Source organism: Chaetura pelagica, unplaced genomic scaffold (assembly GCF_000747805.2).
Source record: "Chaetura pelagica isolate M959 unplaced genomic scaffold, ChaPel_1.0 scaffold36, whole genome shotgun sequence".
NCBI lineage: Eukaryota > Metazoa > Chordata > Aves > Apodiformes > Apodidae > Chaetura > Chaetura pelagica.
Genome location: NW_009953726.1, coordinates 2,535,586 through 2,551,833, shown reverse-complemented (window position 1 = coordinate 2,551,833; position 16,248 = coordinate 2,535,586). Strand labels below are relative to the sequence as shown.

General features: G+C 44.6%; 1 protein-coding gene across 1 annotated transcript in view; it reads left to right on the top strand.

Annotated features, from left to right (window-relative positions):
• PRKCH (protein kinase C, eta) overlaps window positions 1-16,248 on the top strand; it is a gene marked incomplete at its 5' end in the record, with an annotated part of 119,837 nt that overhangs the window by 69,893 nt on the left and 33,696 nt on the right. The window contains one exon of the mRNA XM_010000699.1: window positions 3,541-3,695. Coding sequence (XP_009999001.1) covers window positions 3,541-3,695 — 155 coding nt within the window. The remainder of the gene's footprint in view (window positions 1-3,540; window positions 3,696-16,248) is intronic.

Sequence of the window (16,248 nt, the reverse complement as noted above, 5' to 3'; positions counted from 1 at the left end):
AGTCCCCAGGAAAGGAGGCACGTAACTCTGGAGTCAGGTCAGATTTGCAAGTATCTGAACTATCTGCTGTTTTAAGGGGGATCTTTTCCTAGCCCCTTTTAAAGCTATTTATTTACTCTTACTCTTGCCTTATTTCATAAAATACTACTATTCAACTGGAAGAGGGGAGATTTGGATTAGATGTTAGGTGGAAATTCTTCACTATGAGGGTGGTGAGACATGGTCCAAGGTTTCCCAGGGAAGCTGTGGCTGCCCCATCCCTGGAAGTGTTGAAGGCCAGGTTGGATGGGGCTCTGAGCAGACTGGTCTAGTGGAAGGTGTCCCTGCACATGCAGAGAGTTTGAATCTAGATGATCTTTAAAGTCCCTTCCAACCCAAACCATTCCATGATTCTCAGTGATTCCTGGGAGAGTGGTTGGTCTTTGCAGTTTAGCAAGCTGGTGGACCTCAATTACGAGTAAAAATGGAAGACCTTCTTTTGCTCTTGGATCCTGGTTCCCAAAGAGTGGTCAGTAGTGCTGATTTTTCTAAAACTTGTTGCCAGGTGCATAGCAGGCCAATGCACAAATGCTGTATTATGAACAAGTTGTAATACCCATCCTGCTCTTTCTTTCAGCAACCTAATGGGATTTCTAAGTGTTAGAAAAACTGAACAGACAATTAGCTGGTCCTTTTTTTTTTTTTCCCTAGGAAAAAAAAAAAGGTACTTTGAGATTTTGTTAGGCCTAAATGGGAGAGCTTCAGTGATTAAACAATCCATATTTATGCTTGACCTGTGAAATGAGACCATGGGTGGAGTTGAGGCCTTAGCTATAACACTTGAGAGCACAATGAAACGCATGCAATGATACTTGGCTCAGGTTTGCAGTTAGTCTGAAGCAAGAGCTGTTTGTAACAAGAAGATTCTAACTCCATGTCAGCAGTGAGGCGAGTTTTAAAACCCGCTGCTTCTGTGCTCCTGAACATTAGAGAAAGAAATAGTAGCATCTTTCTTTGACCATCATAGTACAGATGAGTACATCTAGGTGGGCTGTGGAGTTTTGCCACCAATGGAAAAGCAGGACATACGTGTTTTAAGATAGGCAGAGTAAACTTTGTTTCCCTGAAGCTCATCTTTAGGGAAAGAGTAGAAAATATATGTATGTTCATCTACCTGTATGCATGTTTATACAAGTGTGTGTATCACTTACATAAATACATATGCATCCCTTGTCAGGTTGCTGGTAAGTTAAATTATTTCCTGTTGGAAATCTGGCAAGAGGGATCTCTTTTTTAAGTACAGGCTTGAAGAGATGCCTGGACAAGCTGGGCTAGGTAAGCATGTGGAGAGATCAGTGAAGAAGGAGATGGGAAAGAAGAAAAAGGAGATGTAAAAGCTGGCCTGACTGGCAAGGCAGAGGCAGCATCTGTGCTGCAGCTGGAGGAAGGGTTGCTGAACAGGTAGGCACAGCATAGCCAGACCCAGTTTAACCAACTGCAGCAAAGACGTGGCATTAGAGATCTGATGTGGGCTAAAGAGCCAAGGTTGGTGGTAGTAGAAAATATATGTATGTTCATCTACCTGTATGCATGTTTATACAAGTGTGTGTATCACTTACATAAATACATATGCATCCCTTGTCAGGTTGCTGGTAAGTTAAATTATTTCCTGTTGGAAATCTGGCAAGAGGGATCTCTTTTTTAAGTACAGGCTTGAAGAGATGCCTGGACAAGCTGGGCTAGGTAAGCATGTGGAGAGATCAGTGAAGAAGGAGATGGGAAAGAAGAAAAAGGAGATGTAAAAGCTGGCCTGACTGGCAAGGCAGAGGCAGCATCTGTGCTGCAGCTGGAGGAAGGGTTGCTGAACAGGTAGGCACAGCATAGCCAGACCCAGTTTAACCAACTGCAGCAAAGACGTGGCATTAGAGATCTGATGTGGGCTAAAGAGCCAAGGTTGGTGGTGAGTTTGCATGGTTTATGCTGCTCTGGCTTAGACTGCAGCCATAGACAAGCCAGCTTGAGTGTCTTCCAGCAGCTCAATAATAAAGGCAGCGTGAAACAATGAAGTACTGTTGTTTATGTGGACTGGAGATAGCACTTAACACGTAGACTTGATGACTCATGGAGTAGTATTGTGAGGTTTCTGGGAACAAATCTATCTTTGCTTCTGGAAGGAACCCAGAAAGAGTTGTTGAGCAGAGCCCAGGATGGTGATGAGAAGCAAGTTGTCCTCGTCTGTCAGGAGCCGTGTGCTTTCCTGCTCGTGTCCAGAGAGGAATGAAAGGATTTCCAGTTGCTTTTATTCTGCTGTGTGCATCTCAAGTTGTTAATACCAGTAGTCATTTCAAGCTGACTTGCTGCCAGAAAGTGGAGCAGAAAAATGCTTGCCCTCTTAAACTTAGAGAAGGTTTAAAACTAGCTTGTAGATTATTAACATGAGACCTGGGAAGGGACTTTTGGGGAAAGAAGAGCAATCTGTACTATGAAAAGGCTGACTGGTCTCATGTGAATTGTATGGCTCTTTCCCAGTCTGCTTTTTCCAGATATTCTGGGTAAAACTGAAACAGTCAATACTGAATGTCCTGAAACAATTACTGGGGGAACTTTTTGAACTAGACTGCAACAATACTAGGGTGTAATTTTGTGACAAATCGCTCTGTGTCCTTGCATTCACAATTAAGCAAGCAACCCTTTCTCATGCGTTAAACCCATACCCAGTCTGTTAAGCATGCAACTTAAGAAAGGGCTTTAAAAACAAACACCAGAACAAAGCCAGAACAGAAACCTCAGAGCCCAGGAGCTGTGGTTAATGAGCTGAACTTCATTGAACAGGTTGCTTTTCTGCCTAGCAGAAACTTTAGCTTATACTTCATTCTTATCAGTTCCTTCATCGCCCAGATGTCTCTGTAGGTTAATCAAAGCTATGAGGAAAGCTGAAATCCTAGGGCCCAAAAAGCAGCTGCCAGCCAAGTGTATGGCAGGAAACCCCATTCTGGAGAACAGCACACATTCCCCAGAACTAGTGTGGATATACCCTCAAGACAATGTCACCATTGCTGTTCCTGAGCCTTTGTGCTGTCATGGTGAAGCTGCAGTCCGTGAGCAGTGTGGTTATGTACATTATGTTATGGAGCATTTTCTCCAGAGATCTGAGGCATTTAGTAGGGAGCAAGTGACTTTTTACAGATTTAATCAGATTTTTACACCCAGCTCGGGTGGCATCGTCCTCTGCTGATTCAGACTAAGGACAGTTTGGGGAAACCCAATGGCAACTGGAGTGATGAGCACACACCAACTGATAGGCCTAATCCACATGTGCATGGGATTTATTTTATTACTGGGGACAACATTTTGGGGAGGAGTGCAGGCCAAGGAGGCCCTAACGGATCTGTTACTGACTTAACATTCCCTGAAAAAACCGGGATTGTTTTTTCCTGGTATCTTGCGGGTGCTAAATCTGGGTCTGTTTGGGAGGTGATAGTTTTTACTTAAGAGCATTTCTAAGCCTGACAGAGGGTGTGATTAATGCTGTCCATGTCTGTTGTGTCTGCATGTGTGAAGGATCGCCTGTTCTTTGTGATGGAGTTCGTAAATGGCGGGGACTTGATGTTCCATATCCAGAAGTCGCGTCGCTTCGATGAAGATCGGGCCCGGTTCTATGCTGCAGAAATTATTTCAGCCCTTATGTTCCTCCATGAAAGAGGCATCATTTATCGGTGAGCTCTGCATTCATTTATTCATTCATTCGTTCTCTTTGAACCTCACAGCTGAGATGAGAGCTTGAGTTTTCTTGCTTGAATAAATAACTGCTACTTGCTGCCCACCAGGAACAAGTTCCCTCCACTTCCCTCCACTTTCCCCCTGCATATTGTCCAAGGGTGCACCAGCTTTCAGGAAGGAGTGAAATTTCTGGCTGCAGTAGTGACCACAGGGAGGGTCTTTCTATGGTATATGTGTGTAAGCATGAACAACAGGTTTTCCCTCCGAGGCACAGGGGCTGGATTTTGTGTCGGTGTCAATTCACACTGCTCTGCCAACAGCTGGTTTGTATCAGCCCCAGAACTGCCCCTTGTTTGCACCTCAGGTGCTTGGGTGGCTACTGGGTGTTAGCTGCTGACCCTCCATGGTGCTGCTCTGGGTCTGTCCTGCAGAGCACATGTCAAACTGATGACAAAGGGAGAGGCATTAAATGAAACTTTCCTAGATTTTCTGTGAGGTCAACTGCAAGGAGCTATTGCTTTTCACTCTGTGTGCTGTGTTATTGAAAGGCTAATATGTGCTGGTTACACCCAAGCCTCTTTGTTTCCCTATATTAGCTATGGGCCTGTGTTTAAACCCTAACTTCTTGACATACCTATCAGTGCCTCTCAGCTCAGCCACTGAAAGTCTTTTCATTCCTTCCATGACCCTACAGCAGGAGTTTTCCATCCTGTCCCTGTCTGGCATCTTTTTGTTTGCAACAGGATCATTTGCATCATTGTTCCCTCACAGCAGGTTCTGCTCCCAGGTCTCAAGGCTGTTCTCAGGAAGCCATTTCCCACTCACAAAGCTCTTTTTTTTGGTCATTCCTCTGTACTCAGCAGGGAAGTTTGGTTATATTTTTTCCCTTCTGTACTGCCAAAGTTCTCCACTGTCAGTTTGAACATCAAGATGTAGACCAACCAGCCTGGTTCAGACAGCCAGTCTGCTTTGTAGAAGCCTCCCTGGCCAAGATGACTATTTGAGCAGCATCCTCCCAGATACACCAGAGGCAGAGCAAGGTGTCTTCTGGGGTGGAACAGGACGGCCAGAGGAGAGAGATGTCAGCACTGGAACAGTCTGGATACACAGAATGGTTTCTTTCTGACGTGCTTTGCAGAACACCTCTGGCATCTTCCTGTCCAGAGTGCTGGGAAGGAGCAACTCTCACCTGGGTTCCAGTAGCAAAACATGCATATTTGGGCATGGTCTCCTGGAGCCCTGCTCAGTTCTACTGTGTCATGCCAGCACTGCAAAGAATAACATCAACTCTCTCTTTTTGCTGCTTTGTTACAGTTGTACAGCTGGGATGTTCAACTGGGTCCAGGATGGGAGCAGTTCCAATCCCAGTCAGGCTCTGCTAGTACCACTTCAGACCATTGGGCCAAATGCTGTATAGTTTGGGGCTTTGTGTAGTTTACCCCAGGTGATGCAGTGCAGTGTTTAGTAGCGTGTCCTCCTGTGTCAGAAAAAAACAGGTTTGAACACAGTAAAACCAGAATAGCTGAGGGCCTGTGCAGGGGACACTTTCCTATCTGATGTGAGATGACAGGATGAATCCAGTAAAAGCAGCTTCTCTTTTTCTTCCTAGCTTCAGCTCCAGTAAGAAACAGATGGTCAGGTGAGGACAGAGAATATTAAATTATTTTTAAGTATGAAATCATATGATATATGTGGCACGGTGAAATAGAGAAGGAGTGTCATTTTAATATTCTCTGGGTCCTGAGAGTATGAAAATTACTGGTGATATATAGAATATGTATCAAGCTTCTAAAGCAAATCTACTTACTTTGTTGCTGGATTTCAGTCTTAATTCTTCTCGTGTGAATAATGCCAGACATTGAAGAGGGACCGTGCCAGGTAATTAACACAAATGACATTATCCTTAAAATAGTGACATCCAGTAGTTATTGTCAATCATTCGACAGCAAAAATGTGTCTGTGCATAATGTAATGCCACTGTGCTTACAGCTTGTCCAGTGTCCCCCAGCCTGCTGCCTGTCACAGGGCAGAAGTAATCGATCCCTCTGGGTTTTGGCACTCTTCAAGTGCTGCCATAATTCATGATAGAAGCTGAAGGAGTAATTGAAAAACTCCTTGAACAACTGCACAGGCTTTGATCTTGTTGGAAAACTGGTTGAGCTGTGGAGTCAGGTAGCTTCAGCTGCATGGGGCAGATTTGCAGGGGGATGACTTGTTTTTTTAAAATTAGTCAGAGTGACTCCATTCTGGTAGATGTAAGGGGAGAGAGCTCCTGGCTGCAGCTGTACTGAGCTGAGGTTGCTTCTCTTGGGTCAGGAACATTGGGCTCCAGGGACAAGTCTGCAGGATGGAAAGAGATACTCAGAAGGGAGTCACTGCACTTGTGTAAGAAGGTTTGGAGATTTTATTATCAGAGTGTGAGTGCTTGATTAGGAAGCTGGGAGTGGGAGAGAGAGGCACCAGGAAAAGCCTGACCAGAAAGTGTTTTGCCACAAGTTGCTCAGTGTGCCTCTTCTTTCTGCATTCCCAGGCTCAATGAAATAAGAGTCACTGCCCTTGAATATCCTGGGTCTTTTGTTTCTGGGCTAATCTTAAATATAATAATCCTGTATTTTTCCATGTCTCTGTCAAGATTAAGCAGCTCAGGAGAGGGTCTCCATTTACCAACACAATGATAGTTCTCCTGGTAAGTCAAGCTGCTTTTGCAACAAGTGCTGCCAAAAGCTGGGTCATGTCTGCTTTGAAATGCCAAAGGGACTTGAGAGCCAGCACTGAAAGTTCATTGCAAAGTAGCTGAAGTGTCTCACTTTGGAATGAAGTGACAGTGCTTGGTAACAGCTAAAATCAGGTTTGTTGATTCCCTTTCCAGCCACACACACACAGTTTGAAGTACTGTAGTGCAGGATCTCTGCAGTTGCTACTGTAAGCCTGTGAGAAAGAGGTTCCTGAGACAAATGGTATATTTTGGTCACAGGTGACTTTTAAACATTAAAACCAGACCTGTTGCTGGGTTGGTTCTCTCATAGGATGGATTTCATGATGCAATGGAAATTTTCAGTCAGATTTCTTCTCATTTCAAGGAAACTGCTTTTTGTTACTAAGCCCTGACCAGAAAAGAAGTCTCATAAACGTATGTGTGTGTATTTGGGGTATTTTAAAAGAGAGCTTTCAGTTTCACAGGTAATTTTTTTTTCCTTTTTTTTTCTTTTGTTATCTCTTGCAACTGAAAAAGAGAGATGGCTTTCTGGCTGTATCAAGGAAACATCTCTGGCTTTGCCCTGAGCTGAGGTTTAGCCATCAACTCAGCAGCACCAATATTTATAGTTGCTTCCTGAAAAAAATGTTGACAAGTACACTGAGATTCCTCATCCCTTCTTACAGGGGGTAGGACTAGAATGAACCCAGCCAGGAAAGCAAGCTTTTCAACATGTCCAATTATAGCCTAATATGCACCTCTAGCCAGAGAGGAATAGGACAAGAACTTATTTGGGATCAGCTCATGCTGGCTGTTGCCAGAAAAAGGTTAGGTGACAATCAAGGCTATCATAGATAAAATCTTTGGTCCCAGGGCAGTGCTCTTGCACTGTTGCTTTCTTTAAGTGTATTTCTATGGTAGAATAGTATGCTGGGTCCTGTTGCAGGTAGGTAGATTGTTTTCTGATTTTTATCTAAAGACTGTATGTGCTATTTTTCTTCAGGCAGCTATTCCCAACTTTAACTTTTAACAGTTCAGCAGTTCCCAGAGCAGGGAAGCATATTTTGGCTTCTGTGCGTGGTGGAAACAAACCAGCGTTTACAGCTGAGCAGTGTCAGACTGCACAGTGGCTTACTCAGTGCAAGTGAGCTAGTCATACTCAGCCTTCTAAAAAGCAAAGGGCTAGTAAATTATTATAAGGGTTTATTTTGAAAGCAGGGCTTATCCTTCCATGTAGCAATACTGAAAGAATGGCTGATATGCTTTGCTGCCATCAAATTCAAAGCTCTGCATAGGTTGGTGCACAGCTTTGCTAGTGGGCAGGTCCACTTGCCAGGGTCACATACATGGTGTTCCTCAATAGAGGCATCATACCTACATACTGAGGGCAAGTACAAATGTTTTCTTAAACTTGGTTGTTGTGGGATTTGGTTTGTTTTTTGGAGGAGAGGCCCTAGGGGTTTTCCCTGCAGACTTTTTCAGATTCCAAAAAATAACCTTTTTATAGGCAACACAGAGCAACCAACCCAACCTAATGGCACGTTCTGTTTTTTTATGACAAATCTTCTTTCTCTCCCTCTGCAAATGTTTTTCACTGGGAGCATGTGTGGGTGCTGAAGTGGTCGCTTTTCAGCACATGTCACCAAAGAGGTGATATAGCATGCAGTACATGGGCAGTTCCTGAACTGGCCTTGGGTTAGCTGTGGCTGGAAGCAGAGGTAGTGTCACCTTTCCACCCTGCACTTCAATGCTGGTTTTTCCAGTGGGTGTGGAGTTGGATTGGAGAGAGAGACCCAGCCCATTGCTTGGTGCAGGACAGTGGTAGACAGATGGTTAAGGGTATTGGTAATATAACATGTAAGTAATGCAGCTGATCAAGAGCCAGAAGAGCTAAAGGCTGGGCTAGATAGCTCGGGAGGAGGACTGGTTGTTGGCAGACTGAAGACCCTTGTTTTTATCCTGAGGGCTCATGCTGGGTAGCTTATTCCACTGCCTGTGTCTGTATTGCTATTTTTTAATGCAACTGGACCTTCCAGAGATGCTCAGGGTCTGCTTGTGCTCTGTCATGCCTGTGAATGTGGGCTAGTGTGCACATGCTCTGATGTGGCACCAGCCATTGAGATAAAAGGCAGCAAACCATGAAGTAGGTCCTGTGACTTGCCTGTGTTTAACAGGCTGTGTGGTTCCTTCAGAAAGCAAAGGATAATTATGCAGTTATCCAGACGAGAACATGGTCTTACCTTGAGGCTGAACAGTAGCTCTTGGGGAGAGTATGATGGGCTGATTGGCAGCAAGTGTTTACTTTTCTGTGTGTTATCTGAAAGCATCACCTTCATGTGTGCAGTGCTCCCTATGACAGGGAAAAGCTCTGTCTCCTCTGGGATCTGCAAAGATTGCTGGATACTGGCCAGGTCTTTGAAAGTATCACCTTTCCTCCGTGTAGGAGACCCCTCAGGTCTGCAGCTGTGTGTCTCAGGACTGGCCCTGCCAATTCAAACAATAAGCCCGTGACACTTGGCGGAAGGTTTACATAAGCCTCTCACAGAGACCAGTTTTGCTGGAAAGACTCTTCTGAACTGAAACAACACAAAGGTTTCTTTCAGCAAAATCAATTATAAATTACACACTGAAGACAGGAGCTGAATGCCTCCCCTAATTACGTAGAGCTACTTGTTAACACAGCAGCTTTTACACGTGTGCTGTTTGCTTTTTCCATGGGTCAGGATATCATGGGAATCCCTCATTCTCTCTCTGTTGTTTCTGAGTGGTTTTTTGGCCAGCAGTGATTTTGCTTGTTCTGATTGCATGCCCTTTTTCACATCTGGAGGTAGATCTTGTTTCCTCTGAAGTCAAGGGGCTTTCCCCAGGGAGGTAAATCAGCAGTGAAACTGCATCTGTGATTGACAGCAGTGCCCTTCAAGGCAAACTGGCTGGCTGGGGACCTCTCCAGGGATTACCATGGGTTTGCTTAGGTGCTATGCATTATTTTGTTTTCTTAGCAAATAAAGATAAATCTTCTGTTTAATAAGGTGTGTTTTAGCTTTTCTGAAAGTTTTTGCATGAGTGTGCTAGAGTAGGTGCATCTGTAGGCAGTCTTTGCTGTTATTTGCTGTCTCCCTCTTCCCCACCCTGGTTTGGCTGCACACAGGTAGAGGCATATTGTTTGCATCTGAGAGGAGAGGGTGGGGAAACAGCTCAGCCAGTGCCAAAATGGGTGTGAGTCTCCACTCTGTGGAGCACCATAACTTCAGCTGCGGGATCTGGTCCCTGCTGCTTTGAAACCTTGATTCAGAAGAGCCTCTAGGCTTAGTCCTTTCCTGGATTGGGGCCCTAAAGTCAAGAGTAGATATATATATATAAGATAGCCAGAGACATTACTACGCTCCTGACCCCAAGAGACATTCCTTTATATTTTCTAAAGTTGAATGAAGTGCTTCCAGAGACTCCAGCATGAAAACTTCTCTTCTGCACTGAGCAGCTGTCATAGGGACGTGGCTGTTGGTATGCTCTTCTGTGCCAATTTGCAGCTTTTAGCTGATTTGCTTCACTCATTCACCATAAAATCAGCTTATATTTCATTCTTTCCACTGTTCTCATAACATAGCACATCATTCATTTTGTCTTGCTTAGATATATATAGATATATATATATCTATATATATAAAAGCAAGACAAAATGAATGATGTGCTATGTTATGAGAACAGTGGAAAGAATGAAATATAAGCTGATTTTATGGTGAATGAGTGAAGCAAATCAGCTAAAAGCTGCAAATTGGCACAGAAGAGCATACCAACAGCCACGTCCCTATGACAGCTGCTCAGTGCAGAAGAGAAGTTTTCATGCTGGAGTCTCTGGAAGCACTTCATTCAACTTTAGAAAATATAAAGGAATGTCTCTTGGGGTCAGGAGCGTAGTAATGTCTCTGGCTATCTTATCTGACAGTCGACAGCTCGTGTAGACTGATTTGTGCTTCTAGACAGTGCATCTTCCACATTATTTGCCACTCAAATATGTTCGTCTGCTTGCAAGCTGGGCTCTTTTACAGCCTCTGGCATGCAGTGTTTACAGTGTTGTTTCTCTGCACTTGATCAAATGGAAAGTGCTGAGAAGAAAACCCAGCCTCTCACGTTTCCGTGTCATGTTTAATCAGTCACTGTGCAGGACAGTTTAGTCCTGTTTTACAGTTATGCTTACGAAGAGCAGTCCTGTTTTGAGATCCACATATCAGATCTCTGTGCCCCATTGACTCCACTGTATATAGTCTGTGAACTTTAATGCAACTTTCCACATGACTAAGGACTACTGAATAGCCTACAGAAGTTATTGGCTCTGCTAGTGTCTACTTTTCCTTTCTGGTTATTTAAAGGGATTGATTTGAAACCTGCAAAAACCTGCACGTAATGAGTTTGTATAAATGATTAAAAACCAGAGCTCGAAGGGGCCTCAAGAGTTTGTGTAGTTCATCCACCTGCCCCAAGGCTGGAAAAACCTTAACCTAAAGTCCCTTGTACTTTCACTCCTCTCCTTTGGTGTAGTTGTTACATTTGCATGTAATAGCTTGTGTACCACACTCTTACAGGCACAGACTTCACTGAATGTTGGAAATGAGAGCTCAGCATTAGTTGGGAATTCTGGTACTGGTGCTATAAAAATAAGCAATGCTGCTCATCCGTGGTGGGGATAAGTGATGAGACGTGACTTGTCTCCTGTCATTCTTTTTGTGTCTACTACAACCTTCTGGAGTCATTTCACAATTAAAAAGCATGGAAATGCAATTTAAAAAGTAAATATAACATGTAACAATTGTAGCCAAGTTCTTAAAGAAAGGAGCCCATAATTAGACTCAATCTTTAAGGCCCAGAACACCTGGGAAGATTTAGGTTAGAGCTTCTGAAAGTAAGGCACTTTTCTACAAAAAAGACCGTTTTTGTGCCTTTCCTGCCCTCTTAGTTCTTCTTCAAAGGTTTGAAGATCATGAGAAGGAGAAAAAAAAAATTAAATACATTTTAGGACATTATGTAAAATTGATATTTAAAAAACTGCCCCTAGGTATTGCTATCTTTTTAGCCAAAACTGCTCATCTGACTTTTAACATGTTCCCTGATATTGTGAGGGTATTCAGGCCTATGATTTTAAGGACACAATTTTGAAAGCTTTTATCTGAGATCTCCAGAATTGCCCAGCATTAATCCAATAACTTTGTTGATCTTTGTACCCACCTTGAATTGAGGAACCTTTCAATATTAATGTCAGAGTTAGCATTAAGGAAGCTGATATATATATAGCTGAGGAAAAGGTCTCTGTCAACTTTAATAAGCATGTTGTACAATTTTTTAAAACAAAGATTATGCCAACAAAATGCTGAACTATCCTCCCCCTCAGACTTGCTGAAATGGAAGATGTGTCACAGCGGGTGAAGCTATTTTATATGTAAGAGAAACAAAGAGAAAATTAGTGTTGTTGACATACTTGGCCTGCAGCAACTTCTGTAGCTATCCAGGGAGAATCTGACTTATTCTTGTAGCTGTAGCAAGATCATCACCTTATGATTCCTTGGTCAATAATCCCAATGTTTAGATTTTGTTCTTTATGCCAGTGGGCATATGTAGGTACTCTGGTCTTAGGCAAACAGAGGGATTTGTAAAGTCACCCGGCAGCTTTTAATACCAGTGGAGCAATTGAAACATCTTGTCTTCAGATTCTAGATCAAAGTAATCAGCTGCCTGTAACGATTACAGAAATAAACTAAAGATAATAACAGAAGAAAATTTCAACCACTACATGGTAACACTGCAGTAACAGTTGTCTGGTTTATAATTAAACATTTTTGTGGGAGAAAATTTCATCTTCTGCCAGTGGTACCCTGGGTGGGATGGTGGGCAAAGATTTTCTTCTGCTTATAGTTTAGCTGCTGGTATGGGCCAGGATGCAGATTGCAAAGCCTGTTCCCATGGAGCAAGGGGAAAGCATTACTCATCATTTGGCCTCTGAGTCATAACACCTTTGCTGCTAATAGGATCGAGAACCTCCCCTTTTATGAGGCTGTGCCTAAAGGCACAATTCAGTCTTGGAACTGTGTTACCCAATTATTATTCCACTAAAGCAGGTGGCATTATTCCAGCTGACAGCAAGGGAAAAGGGCACAAGCCTGTAAGCCTCAACCATGAAAAGGTGTGATATGTGAAAAACCAAAGAGATCCTCCAAGTTCTGAGCTGATTTCTTCTGAATCAATTGAAGTTCCACAAGCACAGTTTATTATTATCATCTGGAGCTGCTTTCAGAAATCCCTTGGCAGCAAAGCAGGGAAGTGCCTATAAATCAGGAAAATTACTTCCAGCTAGGAGGTTTATTTACTAGATAAACCTCTGATCCAGGTGTAGTGCCATGGCAAAGTCCATCCAATGAGGATGTGAATGTTTGCAGCAGAACCATTTTTTATCTACATTGCTTTGGGGAAGGCAGCAGCATCATGGTGCCATGTTGAAGTGGGTCATGGCTTCTTTATTGTGCTGGAAAAGGAAGGGAGCTGGGAAAAGCATGGTTGGCTGTGTAAGGTAGCAAGGGGAAATTATGCCATGTGCAAACGTGTGGTAGAAGGAGCAGTAGGAAGTGATCACTTCAGACTCTTTGTAGGCTTTTAAATAAGCCTGTGTGTGCTGTTGTAGCAAGGCTGCAGCACATCTTGGCCTGCAGGCTCTGTGGCACTCATGTTAAAGGCTGAGCTGGTGTGTGACATTTAGCATGTGGGCTTTGGGTTTTCTCCTCCCTTCTCTGGATCTGGTTACGTTCCTTTTGACATTTATCTGAGTATGAAAATGTAGCAAGATCCCATGTCCTTGTAGACTTGTGCCTAAAAGCTGAATGAGTGTGCTTTGTATTTCTGTTTGCCAGTATGTCTTGTCCCTAAGTTGAGGAACTGTATCAATGTTTGGGGAATTTTCACAGTCTTAGCAACTTAATTTAGCCTTTGCCATTGCCTGCACCTTCTCTTTATTTCTGCCTCCTCTTTTATAACCAGAACCTAGCTGGAGTTCTCCATTTCAGTAATTCTCATATCACGAGTTCAAAACCTGGTGCCCAAACAGCAGCTTCACAGCCAGAATTTCTACCTTCAGCCACCATTGAGCACAGAAGGGAGCAAAAATCTTGGCAGCTGGCTCCAGATTCTTGCTTCTCTGCCCAGCCTTGATAAATGAGAAAGCCAAGGAGCTGCTCTGACTCTTGCCAGCTGGCCAAGCTCCAAAAAAATCAGCCCACCCACCCTGAAGGTCAGAGTGTGGCACTGCCTGGCCATTCTATCCTTTCATCAGCACAGAGCATGGAGCAAGAGCTGGTCCTGCAAGTCCTGCTCCCACTGGGATCTCTTTGGGGCCCTGGCCAACCCCCACAGGAGGGTTACAGCTTTCCATCTCCTGAATGCTTGGGATGCAACAAGCCAGCAAAGCTTCACCTCGTCCAATTCATGCCTTGAACCGTGAAGTTAATTTCCCAGTTGTGATGGCCGATCAATGGCAGCCAAACTGCTGTGGTAGGTTTGAGAATGGGACTGGTGGCACTCACACCTGAAATAACTTTTTTCCTTATCCCTACACACAGAGAAATGCCCGAACAAGCCTTTATTGCACCATATCTGTTAGGTAGCTTTCACTTGTGACTGGGCCCCTTGAAACATACTTTCCTGTCTGTTTTCAGAAAGGCAATACTAACCCATGCTTCTTGTTGGAAATCATGATGTTTTGGAAAGGAGTCAGAGCAAAAAGTGAGACTGGCTTTTGAACCTCTAAAGCCACGAAACATGTGCAGCTCAAGTGGGCTGAAGTCTGATTCATGAGAGTCTCCATGTTGCACGTCCCCCTACACTCTTTTCATCTAATGAGATCATCCTGCACACTGATGCTCAAATTGGTGACTATCCTGACAGGGGCAGCCCCAGGGTGGGGAAAGACAGGTGTTTTGTGATAAAATAAATGGAAACCTGTCTTGCAGCCTGCCCTGTTTTTGCACCTCATCATTCCCAGTTGCAGTTGCCTTTGGGGTCCTTCAGGATTGACAGCTTTCCCCAAGCCACAGGGCAGTCAGGAGAAGTTTCTGCCAGAACTGTTGGATGCTGCTTCCCAGCATCAGCTGGTGGCATTTCTGGATTGCTGCTGGCCAGGAAGCAAGACATGAAATTCCAGCTATTGCCGTGAACTAGTGAACCAACATAGGACTGGAGACGTGGAAGGGAAGTCAAATCAGTTTCTGGAGGCCTAGCTGCTACGTCAAGATGGCTGTCCCTCAGTAGAGTTGGTTTATCAATCTGAGCACATAATTCCTATAGGCTTCTGATCCCTAATTCCCTGATGCTCACTCTGAGTACGTAAGGATGCCTGTAGCTACTGGGTCTAACACAGGCATTGCTTGCTCTCCTACAGGCTTTTCCTCGGCCTGTGTTGGCAGGGCTGTTTGCAGCACTGGCCAAGTGAGTGGCTGCATCCCAGGCACTGTTACGTAAGCAGGAATTTCAGCACTAATGGCATGTCTTGGCTTTGGGTTTAATTCCGTCTCTCTGGACACCAGAAGCAGTCTCAGAAGTTTCAGTGTGGCTTCTGCAAACAAAACAAACAAACTTAATTTTACGGGCTTTAGCTCAACTGCTTTCTGCTGGAACATCCGCTCTACTGGGACATTTTCTCTTTGTTTCCCTGCCACTGAGAAAGGACAGCAGTTTCTCTGGAGATGCTGCTGAGCATAGCTAACATGCTGAAGTATTTGAGCTGCAGGAGGGCTGGCACTTTCAGTCAGACAGATTAAAAAAGAAAACTTAGTGTTTCCCTTTGCTCTCAGCCACCTTCCTCATTCTAAGGAGCCGGAGGAAGGAGGGATGGACAGATGGACATGATGCCCTGTTGCCAGCAGGGCTGCAGAGATTGTCTGGGGCAGAAGTGTGTGCTGGATGAGATGTCTGTGTGGATCATGTTCTCACCCTAATGGCTTTTCTCCCCCCACCCTCCTGCAATTGAAGTCATAAATGCTGTTAAGCCAGGATGGAAACAAACCCAAACAACAACAGTCTACAAAATAATCCGGTCACTCCAGACTGGTTTGCTGGTTGTTTTTTTTTCCCTCCAGTGAAGCAATTAGTCTCCTGTCGTCCTGTTTATAGCCAGACTGGAAACAATTGGCTGGACAGTAGTGATTCCCCTCCTGGTGGAGCAGTCATGGGATCTGCTCCATGAAGGGAAAGGTGAGGTGCCTTCCCTCACCTGTCTCTGGGGGAAGAATATCCCTAAAGAAATTCCTGTGGGCCTCACTGAAAGCCCAGGTTTTGTGCAGCCCCTCCTGGTGAGTCACAGCTTCTGGCTCCCCTGAGAGCCCTCTGTAAGGTTGTGTTGTCTCTCAGCCCACTGCAGGGTTAACCCTGCTGTGGTTTCACCCAGGCACTCTCAAGCTATGTGACCCGTTCCACTCGCTGGTGGATTGCGTGGATTGTGGGAGCCAGAAAGTCATGAAGTAATCTGTGGTTTCTACCAGGGCCAGGCCAATAGAGGACTTGCATGGCTGGGGGAGAGGGAGCGAAGATTTTTCCAGTCTTGCTCAGCCTGTGTGAGGAGACAGTGCTGCAGAGTGGGAGCCTGTGTGATGCAAGTAAATGCAGTGGGAGCTTGGCAGAAAGCGAGGGGTGGGGTAGGGAGGGCAGGGGGCAGCTGAAGTTCTGAGGTAGCACCGCAGGAAGCAGTGACGCAGCTTGGCCAGAGCAGCCCAGGAAATCTCTCCATTCCTATGACTACTTGTGACATGAGTAACGTGAAATCCTCTGCTGAGGGGAAAGGCTGGAGCTGTGCCATGCACAGGGCCTTCCCCTTCCTGCTG